Source organism: Panthera pardus, unplaced genomic scaffold, assembly GCF_024362965.1.
Source record: "Panthera pardus isolate Hobbes unplaced genomic scaffold, ASM2436296v1 HiC_scaffold_24, whole genome shotgun sequence".
In the NCBI taxonomy this organism is placed as follows: domain Eukaryota; kingdom Metazoa; phylum Chordata; class Mammalia; order Carnivora; family Felidae; genus Panthera; species Panthera pardus.
The window spans coordinates 11,523,769-11,541,244 of NW_026526810.1; the positions used below are offsets into that span (position 1 = coordinate 11,523,769).

Sequence of the window (17,476 nt, forward strand, 5' to 3'; positions counted from 1 at the left end):
CACTTAATACTTGGAAAATGAAATTTTGAAACTGCATTACTATACCAACAAAACTTAAAATATTTAGCAATAAATGTAATGAAAGATGCGCAAGACCTACACACTGAAAAGTACAAAACATTCCTGACGGAAATCAAAGAAGACCTAAATAAATAGATACTTCATGTTCACGTTTGGAAGAATCAGTATTATTTAAAGTATTAGGGGATGGTTTCCATTTTTAGAGGTGATGAAGTTCCAATCAAAATCCCGCAGGTTTGTTTGAAGAAATTGTCGATTCCAAAATTTATTGGCCAAAAAAGTTTTTAAGAAGGTTTGCGGATATCAAAACTTACTGTAAAGCTGCAGTAATCAAGACAAGCCAGTATTGGTGTATGGATACACTTTTAGGTCAATAGAACAGGATAGGGTTTGGAAATAGACCCACACTTGCGTATGGTAAATGGTTTTCAGCAGTGGCACAAGCATAAATCATTGGGAAAAAGATAGTTTTTACAACAGATTGTGCTGGACAACTAGATACCTGTGTGGAAAACAGTGAACCTTGATCTCATCGCACTGTACACAGAAATCAGCTAGCAATAAGTCATTCTTCTAAATATGAGTTGAAAGTTTAACACTTCTAGGGGCGCCTGCGTGGCTCATTCTGACTCTTGATTTCACCTCAGGTCATGATCTCACGGTTCGTGTGAGTTCAAGCCCCACATCAGGCTCTGTGCTAACAGCACCGAGCCTGCTTGGGATTCTGTCTCTCCCTCTCTCTCTGCCCCTCCCCCACTCACACATGCTCTTTTTCTCTCTCTCAAATTTAAAAAACAAGGTATAACACTTCTAGAAGAAAACATAGAAATTCTATGTGATACTCTGTTGGGCAAAGATTTCTTAAATGGGACACACAAAAAGCACAAGCAATAAAAAACAAAAAAAAGTCGACTTCATCAAAATTTAAAACTTCTGCTCTTCAAAAAACAAAACAAAACAATATAGAACAAGAAAAGGCAATCAAGAGACTAGGAGAAAATATTTATAAAACATACCTAACAAAAAGCTTGTATCCAGAATATATACACAATTAAATTATAAACTCAGTTATGAGAAAATATAGCCACTTAGTAAAACAATGTGGCAATTTCTTGGGAAGTTAAACGTGCACTTAATATGTGACCCAGCCAGTTCTTGCCTAGGTATTTACCCAAGTGAAATGAAATCATATGCACTTACAGATTTGGTTGTGAATGTTCACAGCAGCCTTATTCATAGTAGCCTCAAACTGGAAATAACACAATTGTCCACCTGCTGGTGAATCATAAATAAATGTGTATCCATATTATGGAATACAGTTCAGCAATACAAAGGCATGAACCTTTGATACACACTGATAACATGGGTGAATTTCAGAAACATCTTGCTGAGTGAAACAAGTCAAACACAAAAGTCTACACACTATGTGATTTCACTTCTATGAAATTCTGGAAGGGCAAAACTTTAGTGGTTGCCTGGGACCCAGAGTCTGGGCAGGGAATTGACTGTAAAGAGACAGGAAGGAACTTCTTGAGATGATGGAAATATTTTGATTGTGGTGGTGGTTACATGGCTGTATACAATTCGTCAAAGTTCATCAACCTCCGTTTAAAATGAGTGGATTTTATTGTACCTCAGTCAAGCTGTTGGAAAAAAAGAAATCCTATTGGTGGGAAGCATTTTTTATACACACTTTAAATTTTTTTCAGTAGATTTAAATGGATTTCTTGAGACTATACTATAACTTGTGTAAAATAAGTTGCACTTGAAAAACATAAAAATAGAAAATAAAGTAAGTTGCACCTTGGAGGGAGGGAGGCTTGCTATAAGCGGACAAAGTAATGAGGTGGGTGGGGCTGCTCTGTTAGTGTTCAGAGAAAGTTTTTTCTCAGAAGGGACATTTGAGCAGATACAGATGAAGTGCATTGAGTTCAAAGAAATGTCTTGACATGTGCCTTGCTCCATCTCTTAATTTCTATCTAGATTTCTGTGGTTTCTGTTACTATCACAAATGAGATCTTTTTCTTATCTGTTGCACTTGCTAATAATAATTCTTAAATTAATCTTTGTTTGCATCCTCAATGGTCTTCTGTCTCCCATTTGTTAATTCCTTGAGGACAGTAAGTATACAATTTCATGCATTGTTAATTTACATCTCTGCTGTGCTGTGTTTCCAGCATGTGCTTACTTAATGCATTTTCGTGGTTTTTCTGAGACTAAGCAGATCCTTGTTGTATCTGTTAATCTTTGTTTTTCCTAGCTCAGTATAGCACCAAAATGTAAGTAGCACCTAAAAAAGATGTAGTAAAGTGGAAAACCAAAGATGCTAGTGCCATTTCACGTAACATATTTTCAGTCTTAACTGTCAAATAGAGCAAGTATAAGATGCACACAAGACTGTGTGCTGGCACCTTAAAGACACCCCTGGTGGATGAAAAAAGGTGAGAGAAATGAAAGAAGGTATTCTTAAATCTGACAGGTTAAGAAAGAATGTCGGAAGCAGCTCATTATAGATTAGAAATGGAAGTCTTGGAAAAATTCATTGTTTCATTTGAATTAAAGGTATTCTTTTAGATTTATGCCTGTCTTCACTTGGTCTCTGTATATAAGGGAGGTAGGTTTCAGATGTGAAGGCTTCAGTGTCAGCTGTCTAAATGAAAACATTAGTAGCTGAAGTTCATGCCTGATACCAGCAGATGGCAGCAAAATGCTTTGTTTAAATGTTCTTGCTTTTTTTTTTTTTTTTTTTTTTTTTTTTTAAGTCACAGAGTAAATAGGTATTGTATCTTTTTCTTTTAGCGAAGGCCAAGGCAGATGGAATACTCTTAGTTTCTTTAAATGGTAATACAACCTTTGGGTACTGTCAGTTTATACTAAGTGGTTTTATAAATTCAACTGATAAAGCTTACATAAAAATGTTAACTTTTTTTACAGGTTTTGTTAGCAACTACTTCTTAATTGTCATTTTTATTCTCCATAGTATTATTAATATTTTATATATAGTTTTCTGCCTCACAGATTTTCCTGAGGGACACAGCTGTCCTAATATAGTTTGGAATGAAATAACATTTTAGTAAACAATACTTGAATGTTTAATCATATAACTTGGGAATCTTTTCATTTGTTTGAAAAACACTCATGAATTTCTCTCTTTCATGAACAAACCAGAAATTAAGGGTGATGTTTATAAGGAGAAAGCATTTTAATCCTAGGTAGTTAGGTCTGAACAATTTATTTTCACGTGAAATTGCTAGCCTCCAGGCAGTGACCTACATAGTAGGAAGGAGCACTTCTACCCACAGCCCCGGAAGGTCAGCGGGAGGAGAGCTATACAGAACTGACCCTTGCTTTCAGGAGAGATTGGGGGCAGGTGACAAGTCAGTGACATAGCAGATAGATTATTGTTGCTTTTCTTTCTCTTTTATTCTTTCCTCTTCTCCCTCCTCCCACTGTCCCCTACCCCCGCCCCCCCCCCCCCCATTTCTCTCTCTCTCTTTCTCTCCAGAAATCAATCCATTTAGGAGAGAGTTTTGGAACTGTTTTAGAAAATAATATTTATACAGTGCTGAGGTTTCTCCGAATTTTTCACCCAATGTGGTGTTTAATTCTTATAAACTCCAAAATTCTTGTAAAACTAAGAATCCAGAATAGTCTTTTATCTTATGAAAACATGATTTATCAAGATCACTTAACATATATCTTACATGCTTTGGAATTTTTACAGACCACAGAAAATATTTTTTTTTCTTTTTTTACCTAATACACCCTAAAACAACGTGGCCTGCCAGACCACAGTACATCCGTAATTTAGAGCAGCAGATGTTGCTACACATGCTTCTCTTTAAGACCAAGAAACACAAGAGAAAATAAAACAAAAAGTTCAAAACAGAAGAGAAACATGAAACAATACAGAGATGAGAGAGTTGAGTAGCCAAAAGCAATTGGTTAAATTAGCCAAGAGAGGGGATGTGGCGATCTGAACTCTCTGTTTTTGCCCATCTATCTTTTAAATACTTTGTAAGTCATTTTCATTCTGTTAACCCAGGTTTGATAACTTTCTGCCAAAATTTATTTTCCATGAAACTATGCTTCAATTGAGGAAAGAAGTACTTGATGTTCATTATAATGTTCAGTCATTTCGCAATTTTTATGGAAACGTCTTAAATGCCCTGTGCCATGGTAGAGTCCATTGTTTTGTCTTCAAGTCTGCTAATGTTTTCGTTTTGGTTTTAACCCTAGCTGATCCTACAGTTAAGGACTTGATCGGAGGCTTCACTGCTCTTCATTACGCAGCTATGCATGGCCGGGCCCGGATCGCACGCCTGATGTTAGAGTCTGAATACAGGAGCGACATTATTAATGCCAAAAGTAATGACGGCTGGACTCCCCTCCATGTGGCTGCTCACTATGGGAGGGACTCTTTTGTCCGACTTCTACTGGAGTTCAAGGCGGAGGTCGACCCGCTCAGTGATAAAGGCACAACACCACTTCAGCTCGCTATCATCCGAGAGAGGTCAAGCTGCGTGAAGATCCTCCTGGACCACAATGCCAACATTGACATCCAGAACGGTTTCCTGCTGCGATACGCTGTGATCAAAAGCAATCACTCTTATTGCCGAATGTTCCTTCAGAGAGGAGCAGACACAAACTTGGGTCGCTTAGAAGATGGACAGACTCCTTTACATTTGTCTGCCCTTAGGGATGATGTGCTTTGTGCACGGATGTTATATAATTATGGAGCGGACACAAACACAAGGAACTATGAAGGACAGACCCCATTGGCTGTTTCAATAAGTATTTCTGGAAGTAGTCGACCATGTTTGGATTTCTTACAAGAAGTCACAAGTATGTAATTTCATTATTACTGTCATTGCATTTAAAATGTTCATCTTCTGAGGGGCTTTAGATGTTTTCACAACTTAAAATGACCAGATACTAATGATTCCTATTAGCCCTGCTTATTAATAAGTTATTATTAATATTCTTCTTCATTCATCTGAAGTAAAAAAAAACTTCTAGATCACAAGGTTTCATACAAATTCAGTTGTGTTACTGAAAGTAACAGGAGTATGTATATAGGTTGAGAGAGGAAATGGAGAAAAGGACAGAGAGAAGAGAAATTTTTAAATTCACTAAGATCTGTGTTAGAACAAAGCAGTTCTTGCTGGTCATTAACATAGTCATTCAGGCTTTCATGGACTTCAGCTTGAGGAATGAGAAGGAGAGTTTGGGATTTTAGGTTCTGTGTCTGTGTAAGTGTCCTAGAAATTGTGCTTTCTTGCTAAGCTGTTGCTCATCGTTTTATTGTTTCTTTGCTGGCTTCCTATGATGTGACCCCACATGAGATGAACAGCAGTGTTCCTGATTTAGGGATACTAATAATGCAGGTTAAGGATGCTAGAAGTTGTTGTAAGAAAAGGTTTTTTTGTCAGTAGGAAACTTGGTGCCACCGTCCCTGGTCCACATGACTTCCACTTTCGACACGGTTTTGTGTGGGCACTTCTTAAAGCCTGGAGGCATGTGCCCTACCTCATGTTGTGGTGCACATGTTTACATCATTTTTCCGGCAGGGGTATTGGTTTGTGCGGACACTGCCTCCTTCGCTTGCTGGATGTCCTGTGTGACTAGTCGAGTGTGTGTCTCAGAGCTCAGCTTCCAAACATGAAGCTAAAGTCTATGAACAAAATATATGATTTTACCAACTGCTGCACTTTTTAGTGAATTCCTCTTTCCTCGCCTGATTTTTACCTTTCAGTCATTAATAAGGAAGAAGTTAGGGTACTAGGTACCGAGGGGTATGGAGTTTACTTGACCTTGTAGATAATCTGCCCCCTTGTTTGGAACTGAACTTGGGAGTAGAAATTTGCAGATTCTTTCAGCAAGTTTTCTAGCAGTCTAGAAATGAAGTATAATTTGAATTTTGTATGTTTGTAAAAAGGAAAAGACATTATCACCACTGGGTGTATACACACTAAAGCATAAAAAGAAATCACACTCAGGATCTAACTTGTGCTGTCCAGTAGGTCTTTCTGCGTGGTCTGAAAATGGTCTGTCTGTGCTGTCCAGTATGGTGGCTGTTGTACACTTGTTACATGGCTAATGCCACTGAGGAACTGAATGTTTTTAATGTTTATTCATTTTTTGAGAGAGAGACAGAGCATGAGTAGGCGTGGGGGCAGGGGGCAGAGAGAGAGGGAGACACGGAAGTCTGAAACAGGCTCTAGGCTCTGAGCTGTGAGCATAGAGCCCAACGTGGGGCTTGAACCCATGAACTGCAAGATCATGGCCTGAGCCGAAGTTGGACGCTTAACCGACTGAGCCACCCAGGTGCCTCAAGGAACTGAATTCTTAATTTAACTGTATTGACTGTAATTACAAGCGCCTGGTGTTTCCCATGTTCCACAGTACAGGTCTGTGTGCCTTGGGAGAGGTGTTTTGGGCTGATTGGTAGGTGGTCCCTTGCTGAGAGCTTTCTAGGCACGGGACCTCTGGAGAGATGGGAGATGTTGTGTATGTTGGTTCCTCACCAGTTTACTCTGACTCTTCAGATCCAGGCCACATTTTCTGAAAAGTTTGCTGTGAAATTTCAAGTGCTGATTCTTTTCAGCAAATTTTCTAGCAGTCTCCATACATAGACTGGGAGAGGTATTGGTGTTATGAGAGAGAAGATTACTCTTGAACTTGAGCTTAGGATTCTGTCATGGTAAATAGCCTGTGAAGTATCTTTTATTCTTTATACATTCTGAATTATCTTTGTGTTCTTGCTGTCATTTTTGTCTTAACTTCTCACTAGAGACTCCTGGTTTTATTAGCATGACTGCCTTCGGGAAGGCATATTATATACATAAATGCCTCAGCTCCTTTTGTTAAATACCTCACTCGGCAGTTAACAGCATCAACTAGAGCTAGGCGGCCCAAGCTCAAGCCCTGACTCTGCCACGTGTCAGCTTGGGCAGGTTACCCAACTGCTCTGTGCCCCAGTGTCCTCTTGTTAGCATTAGGATAATTATATCTGTTTTACAGGCTTGTCATGTGGATTAAATGAGTTAATATTTATAATGCACTTAAAACAGTGCCTGGCACATTTTAATGGCTATGTGTACTTTTCTAAATAAAATAATTAAACGGGAGTGGATGAACAGCAAAGGCTGGCTTGCTTCCAATAGAGCGAATCCCCTAGATTCTTATTCTCCCCTTGCTTCCTAATTTCAGCTCGGTGGACTCTTCTGTAGTCTGCATATGGAGACCCAAGGAGGGATGGGGGGCGCTGCCCTTTCCCATCAGCCTCAGAGCTGCTGAGTTACAGCACAGAGTGCTTCTGGGGAGCAAGACTGTTGAGTTACAGAGAAAACTCACAGGTACCTTTAAAATTAGGGGCACATGGAAAGAGTTACGGGGTTGCCTCTTCATATTTGAGATCTCCTGCTACATGTAGAGTGGAGCTGTGTACCTGGTAGGCCCTCAGGAAATGTGGGTCAGCTGGTTGACTGGTGGTTGGTGGCCGAGCAAACTTGGTATGCTTTTCAGAAGTGAAGGGCCATCAACCTTTTGAAGGCTACAGTATCGTTGTGTTCAGGTGCCTCAACATAGTCCATTCCTTGTTGACTCTCCAGTGATGTTTCCTGCCAAAACCAAAGTTAACATTTCTGCTTGACCTGTGCATCATTTATTGGATTTTCTTTTCCTAGTGAGTAATTATCTGTTAGAAGAACCAACTGTAACTGATGCTTTTTGGAGCTCTCTACTGAGCTCTCTTGAAAGCCAGAGTGAAGGAAGGTCGGATAGTTCAGGGAGCACTAAGTCAAATCTGCAAGCTCCTTCTGGCCTCCACAACACCATTGAGCACCAGGCACCGAGCTGTTGGCTTCTAATCTGAGACCCCTGAGGTATAAGGATGGCAGAAATGCCACTTGGTGGTCTTTATTCAAGTCTCTTCTGTTCATTGCACCATTGTGACTAGAAGCAGTTTATTTAAGTTAGAAGAGCTCAAGACGGTTATAATCCTATGGAATCTAAAAGCTACTGTGGCTTTTTAGAAAAATTGCCATAAAAACTCTGATACAAACCGCATAGAAACAGAACAGGTCGAGTGGCTTAGGTATAAACTAGTATCTGCTGGTGCCTTGTTGACTGTGGGTAGAGGCAGAAACCATGAAGAACTGCTGGTACTGTTTACCTGCAACCAGACTTCCGGAAACTTCTGTTTCCTAGAATGGCTGGAACTCGACATGGTCTCCTCCAGAAAACCAGTCAAGTGAAGGAGCAGCTTCTTTGTGCCCTGGAACAAGAATGTGGATCACTTTGCAGGAGGAAAGATGTTTCCAGCTTAGAGAAGCCAGTTTCTGTTCTTTTAGTTCTTTTACTTGGAAGAAAAAACGAGAAAGTGAACAACGGAACAATGCAGGTGTGACTGATCACAGGTAGAAATGGTAGTGGAGACAGTTTGCAGCAGACACCCATTTGTTGGTAGGGAGAGGTCCATTTAGGGCTGAGTCCCTGGATGAGGAGTTAAACAGCCCCTTGCACCAAAGCCAAGGCTCGGGTGAGGCAAGTGGGGTGTGGGTGCCTAGGGCACAAAATTTAAGGAAAAACCTCATTCTCAGGATCATGCAAATGAACACAGGTAATTAAAGGAGAATAATTTGCACATAGCGTCAAACACCATTACGGAGCAAAGAGGATCCTGGAAGCTCTGGTCTATGGAAATGGGCTCAAATTCTCCAGCCTGAGGGAAGAGCAGAACATTGTAGGAATGTTTGCCCAATTCAAAAAAGAAAGTAAACATTTATGAATAAAAAAAGGGCAAGCACAAGAAAATGTTAAAACAGGTACAGTATTAAACGTGGATAAAGACTATTTCATCAGTAAAGTTTACCCTGAGGATATGGTTAAATAATAACCAAACTCAGCCTGAGCTATTCGATTGTAATCCAGTGCTCTTTTACCCCTTATCATCTCCCTGTGCCATAATGTAAATTCCCCTCCCTACTCAACATACCTACTGATGAAGGAGTTATTCGGAATGTAAAATCTTTGAAGAGAGAGGAATTCCACAGGAAAGCTGAACCTCAGGCATTGACCAGCAAGAACTTTTAAACTTATGGGGGGACAAAAAGGGATTTTAATTACCTGCATGCCTGGAATTTTGTTCGGAGAGAAGTAGTGAGGAACTTAGTTTCAGGGGAAAGCCTACTTCTTCATGCTCAGGCACAGATCACACATGTGGTCGCCATGGACTTTCTTCAGCCAGCCACCTCTGCAGGAGAAGGCCTCAGGACTGAACAGAACTGGTACCTGCAGCTCCTTGTGCACAAGGGTGTGGAAATTGGAAGAAGGTTTTAGAGAACAGAGTCAAGTCAGAGTAGAGAGGGCAGTAAACAAGATGGCTCCCTGCTGGAGAGCGCCACTTGAACAAGATGACTCCCTGCTGGAGAGCGCCCCCTGAGAGGACGCTGCCTCCATGTCTGATAGGCTGGACTGTTTGAAGAACGGGTGCCGTGTTGTGCTGCCTGCCGAGGAAATCCTTCAATTGTAAGGCTTACCCTTTCTGCACAAGAAGGAAATGTTCCGAAGGCAAAGTGGAATCAAAGACTTGTGCAAGCAGCAAGGTCAAGAGCTATTGGAGAGGTTGCGCTCGTCACCCATTCCTTACTTTGCCAGTGACATCCACGTCTATACTTACTGTGTGGAATCTACCTCTGCAGAGCTGCTATTTCATTAAGGCATTAGAGAGGCAAGATTTTACCACCACCATCAAATATTTTCGTTAGTTTTAAAAGAGCAATCATAGTTAAATTGCCTGTCTGATAATTCCAGCATCTGTGTCATAGCTGAGTCTGCTCTGATGCTTGGCTTTGTCTCTTCCGACTGTTGTTTTTTCTTGCCTTTTAGCCTGTCTTGTAATTTTTTATTGAAGCCAGGCATGATGGATCAGGTAACAGGAACTGAGGTAAATAGGCCTTTAAATGTCAGGTTCTGTGTTAACCTGGTGAGGAGCTGGGCTGTGTGCTGTGTCTGCCAAGGCTGTAGGTGCCGGAGGCTTCAAACTCCTGCGTCCTTGCTTTTGTCTCCCCTCTTGACTTTGGGCTTCTCGGAAGTGTTGGCGTCTCGCGGCTCTTTCACATGCACCTGTAGTCCACTGTCCTCACACTGGACCCCTGTTGCTGTGGAGGCAGGGTGTGGGGAGGCTAGCAGTCCACAGTCTACAGATGAAGATCTCAGTGTATCCAGGGGCCTGTGTCCCTGGGCTGTGGCCTTCATAAGCGTTTCTTAGTTTGCCCCCTCACGCCCCCGCATCTTTCTCCTCCTCAACACTTACACCCCTTGGTGAGACCGAAAGCCTGTTGGGGGCTGAAGTCAGAGAAATGTTCTTTCTCCAGGTGGGATAAGACTCTGGTAATGTCTTTCCTTGTAGAGAACAGGCCTTTGTTATGGAGAAGGTTCTGGGCATAGGTCATATGGTTATTCTTGCCCTCCCTTGCTAGAACCACAAAGGGGTTTTTATCAGCTATTCACTGTGAGAACCTGGTGGGGCTCCTGAGAGTAAAACTGAGAGAACAGGTGGGGGCTCTCCCTGTCAGGCCAGTCCACACACAGCCTCAGGTAATTCATCAAAATTATCATTTAAGTGTTTCTGCCAGTTCAGGGCTCTGACGTCTTCTGCACCAGGCACACACATCTCCACAGTGACTCTCTGGATTTGTTCCTCTCTCCTGATTCTGTGATGGACGTTTGCCCTGGGAGGTCTGTTCACGGGTGGGCTGGTCCAAGGGAAGTCATTGATTTTGAGCTTGTTCAGCTTTTCCTTCTTATGAGGATGGGAGTGATAACTTCCAAGCTCTTGACATGTTTGGGAGCTGAAACTGGAAGTCTGTTCATTAGTTTTATCATTTTTACTTACAATGTGAAAACTATCCTATCCGTGGTCATTTGGGCTGAGTGGTGATTTGCCCAGTGGAATTGAGAGGCACATCTCTCCCATTTACCATTCTGAAGACACAGCTCTGCCTGTGTCAGAGGTGCTATTAAATTAGGTGTATCTAATGGTGGAGAGAGGGGCTAATGGGTTCTTGACCCTGTGTCTGACTTGCCTAAAAACACTTGGGCAAGCCGCTGGGCCTCCCCACTCCCCCTGGTTCTCAGTGCCCCACCTCTGAACCATGGGGGGATGAGACCATAGTCTCTGGGGTCTCTCCCTTCTTAAAATTCTTGCCAGTAACCACTCTTAAAGGGGATGGTTTCCTGCTGCTTGAGATTTTATTTTACAATTTATGTGCAACAGTGGAGACTCCCCGGGGGTCCTCGAGACCGTTTTAGGTGCCCACGCAGGCAAAACAGATTTCCTAGCAATGCTATGTGATTTGCCTCTTTCACTGCACTGACATTTGACTGGGTGTGAATGCAACAGTAGGTGAACCTGCTGGCTCCTCAGGCCATGGCCCCCAAGGGTACCAGCAGTCCTGGTGCTCTTCACCGCCGGGCAATCTCACTAAAGAAGATTCCAGTTCCATTTAGGGATGTCTTTGACGAAGCAGCAAAATTAATCCCATTAAATCTGATCCCTCTGCGTGTGTGCCTTTTAATATTCTGTGGAATGGAGATGGAAAGTATTCTTACTGAGTTGCAGAGTGCTGTGATTGAACTGAGGAAACGCACTCCTTTGAGTTGTTTGAGCTGCACCAGCAGCTTTTGTGTGTGTGGAACACCCATTTTTACCTGGAAGGGCGACTGACAGCCACACTTATAGCCATTTCACCTTGGATATTTGGCAGACATTTCCTTGTCACCCTAAGGGAAACAACTGACAGTATTTATGGCAAGCCATAAAATCTGAGCTTTCAAGTGAAAATTAGAATTTTGAAAAGCTTGTGTTTGCTACTGTGACTTTGGTACGTTCCCAATACGTAAAGACTCTTTTGAGATCAGCAGCGATACTAACAAAAGTGATTTTTTGATACCGTATAATGAAATTGGCCAGCATTTGGAAGATCTCATAAAGTAGTGAACTGTTCAAAGGGCAAGATGGACCAATGGATTTTAATGTGAAAGAGTACAAAAGGTTCATTGATTTTGTTTCAGATTTCCTATTGCAACTAACCTTTAAAAAAATAACACTTGTCGAGTTTTGGTGAAGTATCAAAGATGATGATTATCTTAAAAGGCTGTGAAAATATTCCTTCCCTTTCCAGTTATGTGAGGCTGGGTGTTCTTCACTTACTTCAATCAAGACAGCATATCACAATAGAATGCAGGAGCAGATCTCTGAATCCAGCTGTCTTCTATAAAGCCAGACTTTAAGAAATAATTTGCAAAAACATGTAAAACAGTGCCACTCTTCTCGTGAAACCTTTTTTATCTTAGAAAGCCCCTTCTTTTTCCCCACAAAAATTTACTTCAAGTGATGATGAATTTATATTACTGTTATTTTTATTTTATTTATTTTGTTGTATTTTTTTAAGATTTTATTTTTTAAGTAATCTCTACATGCAACGTGGGGCTTGAAGTCAAAACCCTGAGATCCAGAGTCACAAGTTCCACTGACTGAGCCAGCCAGGCGCCCCCCACCCCATATTACTGTTATTTTTAAATGAATCAATGAATACGTTTTAAATTTCTCAATCTTCCTTTCTAAGTGTGGCAAATACTGATAGATGTAACCCACACAACAAAAATTCTTTGAGTTCCTCCAATTTTAAGAGTGCATAAAGGCCATAAAACTTAAAAACTTTGAGACCTAATGATGTATAACCTCTCTATTCAAATTTTTAAGGACACCTTGTTAGCCTAGTGTTTTCAAATTTGGTGAAATCTCTGATATATTTCTCTTTGCAGTTACAGTTTCTCTTTCTCTATGATCACATAAAACAACGCCTGGATAAAATGAAATGCTTTAAATTACGACTTGCCCTATGCCAGCATATTTACAATTTAGGATCTCTGGAGATCAGTGTTTGCTGAAGTGTGTCTGTAAAATTGTGGTTCTATCAGATGCATGAGGGCAAACAGATTCATTATTCAGATTAATTTGGAGGATTAGTAAGTACCCTGGATTCTAGATCCCACTTCTAGAGAGCAGCATATCCAAGGCGCAAGAAGTCCAGTAAATTAACCATTTAATTTTGTTCACTAAACAGCTGAACAAATTACACAGCATCTTTTATTCCTGTGGCAAGCTCTGGTATAGATTTTTTCTTACGGCAAAGAATATGCTATTTGGGTTTGTGTTTACTGTCCTAAGGAGTCCAAGTTGATGCAGCGATCTGGGTTTCCAGTAGATGCTGTTCATAGACCTGAAGCAACCACTCAGTATGCTTCAGTGGTGCGTAAAAGATAGGACTGGGTTGTATTTCAAATTGTATAATTTAAGAAATTAAATGGCTTATATTTCTGAAAAAAAGATTAGGTAGAAGGGAAATGAATTGGGTAAACTGTTTTGGTGGAGACTTAAATCTGTCAAGTACGTAAGCTTGTTATTTTCTAGAACAGCATCACAGGTGTTTAAAAACACTGTTTTAGGGATGCCTGGATGGCTCAGTCAGTTGAGTGTCCGACTTCAGCTCAGGTCATGATTTCATGGTTCGTGGGTTCAAGCCGGGTGTCAGGCTCTGGGCTGACAGCTCGGAGCCAGTTTGGGATTCTGTGTCTCCCTCTTTCTCTGCCCCTCCTCCACTCCCACTCTGTCAATCTCTCTCTCAAAAATAAACAAACATTAAAAAAAAATTTAAGAACACTGTTTTATAAACACTGCAGTAATCTGAAGTGTGTTTTTATTTAAATAGTCAAACACTATGTTTTAGCTGCAAAGTTAAAGTTCCAAAACAGTTTCGAACTTTAAAAAGTAAGAATACAGGTCATGACTTTTTTTTTTTAATTTTAAGAAAATTTTAGGCTGTGGTGTTCTCTGCTAAATCTAATGGAACGACAGGCATGTCAGCAGATGATCACATAAAACAACACCTTTATATCAGGTGCCCTTATTCCTGTGTTTCTTTCAAATGCTTCTTTAATCAATTTCTTTGATTTTTTTTTTTTTTTTTTTTTTTTGGTAGGATGATATCAAAACAGTGTTACCTAGTATAACTCTTTGGAGAAATCATTTATGTAACACATTTTACCTAAGGTGATTTTTGATTATTGATTTTTTTTTCCCAAAGAAGTTGGGAATTTGCCAGACATCGACATTGTAGTCTTGATAGGCTTTTCAGTACCAATTACTAAAATCACTTTTAGAAATAAATAGTACACAGTTCTAAATCAACTTATCCTACATTTTAAGGTTCTTTGATATAGAAAGTATTACCTTATTCTGACTTTTTTTCATGATACTAATTTTGCTTTCTGAATTTTTTAAAAATACTTATTTATTTTGAGAAAGAGAGTTTGTGCACATGTGTGCATGAGCCAGGGGAGGGAGAGAGAGAACCCCAAGCGGATCCACACTGTCAGCCCAGAGCCCACTGCAGGCCCAATGCTTGAACTCACAAATTCTAAGGTCATGACCTAAGCCAAAATCAAGAGTTACTTAACCGACTGAACCACCTAGGTGCCCCTATATTGCACTCTGCTTTTTAACGTAGGCTTCTAGAGATTTGTCACTTGTTAGGAAGCAATATTTTGTTTGGTGCAAATGAAGAATATAGGTCAAAGCTCACTTAGCCTGTGGAAAAAAATGTAACCAATGGACAGATGTCATCAAGGCTGATATTGTATATATTTGGATTCTAAGGCTTAAATTATTTTACAATACCATGATTTTTATTTTAAGGCAAGGTAGGAATTGCCATTGTCCTATGAAGTAAGATTTGTTGAACGCATTTCTTTTTTTTTTTTTAATATTTTTTAATGTTTATTTATTTTGAGAGAGAGAGAGAGAGAGAGAAGGTGCGAGCAGGGGAGGGGCAGAGCGAGAGGGATACACAGAATCAGAAGAAGGCTCTAGGCTCTGAACTGTCAGCACAGAGCCTGACCCAGGGCTCGAACTCATGAACTGTGAGATCATGACCTGAACCAAAGTCGGACGCTTAACCGATTGAGCCACCCAGCTGCCCGTGTTGAACACATTTCATACTGAGTCCCTGTGAAAGGAATTCAGAGAGAAGAGCAAAGGAATAAAACATGTTTATGGTAGGATTTTAAAATGGGAAGCTGAAGTAAAACAGAAGAATTGGGAGACCATTCCAGATGCTGACCTGAGGTGGGGAGGTGCTTGAAGGGACAAGCTGGATTGTATAAAGCAGTCCAGAGGAGGCTCAGTCTTTCCTTGTGTTTCTTTCCACCCTCCCCTCTGAAATGTCCAGCCTCTTCTCCCTTTCTCCCAAAGAAGACTGGGACCTTTGTTGTGCTTTCATTTTCTTTACTTAGCTTATACAAAAATGTTTTGCCTATCCTATCATAAATATGGTAATGGTGATATCAAAAGGAGGTGGTTTAGGACATTTAATTTTCTAAATTATGCTGCTGCCTGGTTTTGTAATTTATCCTAGACCAGATCCTTCAAAAGCTGATTTCCTACTTTAGACCAGCCCAATTATTACTAATGATGGGCTTCTTTACCAAATGGAAAGACTAATAACCCTTTGAACTGTTATGCAATTCCATTGTAGTTTGTTAGTGTGAACACCTTATAGTGTTTCTGCATCTCCCCAAGTGTTTATGATTCCTTAAATTATACTCTTTTGTGAGATTTCCACCCCCTCCCCCAGGTCTCCCCTGTTACAATCCCTTGGACAAGGCAGTTGTTATTTAGTAGGGTAGGAATAATTTTCTGAGACACCTAATAAACACTGTGCACGTGCGTATTGAGGGTTTTTGTTTTTGGTTTCGTTCTCTTTATTCTCTTCCTCTGCCTTCTTCTCCTCTGCCACTGCTGCCTCCTCTCCCCTCACCCCTTTAATCCTTGGGTGGTGCATTTTTGAGTACATAGTAGGTGCTCCGTAAGTACTTTTGAGTGATGTATTGACAACAAAATAAGTACTTCTTTTTCCATCATGACCTTCCATTCCTAAAATGATACTCCTGAAAAGATAGCTCCTTAGTCTTGGAAATAGCAGTAATTACAACAAGGAGTTCTTACCACTCCTTACTATTTAGCCTGCTTTTCATGGCAAGATTAGTTCAGATCTGTATTTGTGTATTTGTGGCACCGTTGTAGAAGGACATCTCTCCTGTCGTCACTGCACAGCTGTTTACACAAAGCTCTTACACCTCTGCTTGACTCGAGTCATGCAGTGATTTCCAGAGTGCCATTTCCGTCATTTTGCCCAGGGTCTTTTCCCCATAATGGATTACCAGTTGCTCCCATGGTGTCAGCTAGGTGTCTCACTATCTTAACACCAGGAAGATGGAGACCTCAGCTTCCAAGAAGAGTCCTCTTCTTTTCTGGGAAGGAGAAGTAGACGTTATCCTTACAAGTATTTACAAATTACCATTTTAATATTTATTTACCGAATACTTAAATAGCTCTTACTGTGCCATAAGCATGTTAGCAAAATTTACTTTTTATGCTGGTAGAAAGCCTGTGATGTAGGTGTTACTATCCTTGGTTCATGGATGAAGAATCTGAAGCAGGCGGCTGAGTAGCTTGCCTAGAACCACACAGATTGAAAGTGGTGGGGCCAGGACTCAGACCTGGGCCATCTTGCTCCAGGGTGGGTGCTTTTAACCACCAAGATAAGCCTCTCCCATTAAAGGCCATTCTGCAGACAGGGATTATACATGGTCAAGAAATTTCTAAAAAATCAGATTGTCCCAAGATAGGCAAAGATTGCCACAGCACAACAAACTGCTTAAGGAGAAGGAAAATCAGTAGCAAATTGAGTAAAACTATCTGATATTTAGACATAGAAAGTACATCTCTCCCTGGGAAAGGCCCATGTGGAGATACCTTCTGAGGATGATAGTATTTCTGTAGCTGCATCCCTTGGATTAAAGTTGCTAGCTTATCTTTGCCTTCTTGCATTTTATAATAGACAATGAGGAGAGCCAGTATTCTGGCTGCGGAATCTTCTTAACCAGGTCATTAGGGCATTTACTACATTCCACGTTACAGCAGGGGACAGTGTTGCCAAACTTTCTGCCACTAATGAAAGATTCTCCTTTCCTCCAGCTTCTAGTAACATTTGAAACATTCTTTTAAGCCCTAACAGCCTCCTCAGAGCCCTTCCCTACCACCTGGTCCCACTGATAGAGCCACATATTTTAGATTTTTTTTTTTTTAATGGCAACACCCTGCTTCCGGGTCCCAGGATCTCAGTTATCGAATGCTACAAATTTTAGTGCCTTCACACAGTAATGGTGGATTATTTTGCTTCTCTGTTCCATCTGGAGTCACTTGACTGGGTCCTCTCCACTTTCAAAATGGTTCACTCCAATGGCTGGCAGTTTGGTGCTGGCAGTTGGGAGCTCAGCCAGGGCTGTTGGGCAGTGAGTGACCTCAGTTCCTTTTTATAGACTGCTT

The 17,476-nt window shown here is 40.8% G+C and overlaps 1 protein-coding gene across 4 annotated transcripts in view; it reads left to right on the plus strand.

Moving 5' to 3' along the window:
* ASB7 (ankyrin repeat and SOCS box containing 7) overlaps positions 1–17,476 on the plus strand; it is a 50,792-nt gene that overhangs the window by 28,799 nt on the left and 4,517 nt on the right. For 2 of the 4 annotated variants that reach the window (XM_019460089.2, XM_053888773.1), the window contains exon 5: positions 4,261–4,866. In XM_019460089.2, coding sequence (XP_019315634.1) covers positions 4,261–4,866 — 606 coding nt within the window. Of the gene's footprint in view, positions 1–4,260; positions 4,875–7,233; positions 13,957–17,476 lie in introns of those variants that run through there. The other 2 variants (XM_019460090.2, XM_053888774.1) reach the window with 2 other exon arrangements.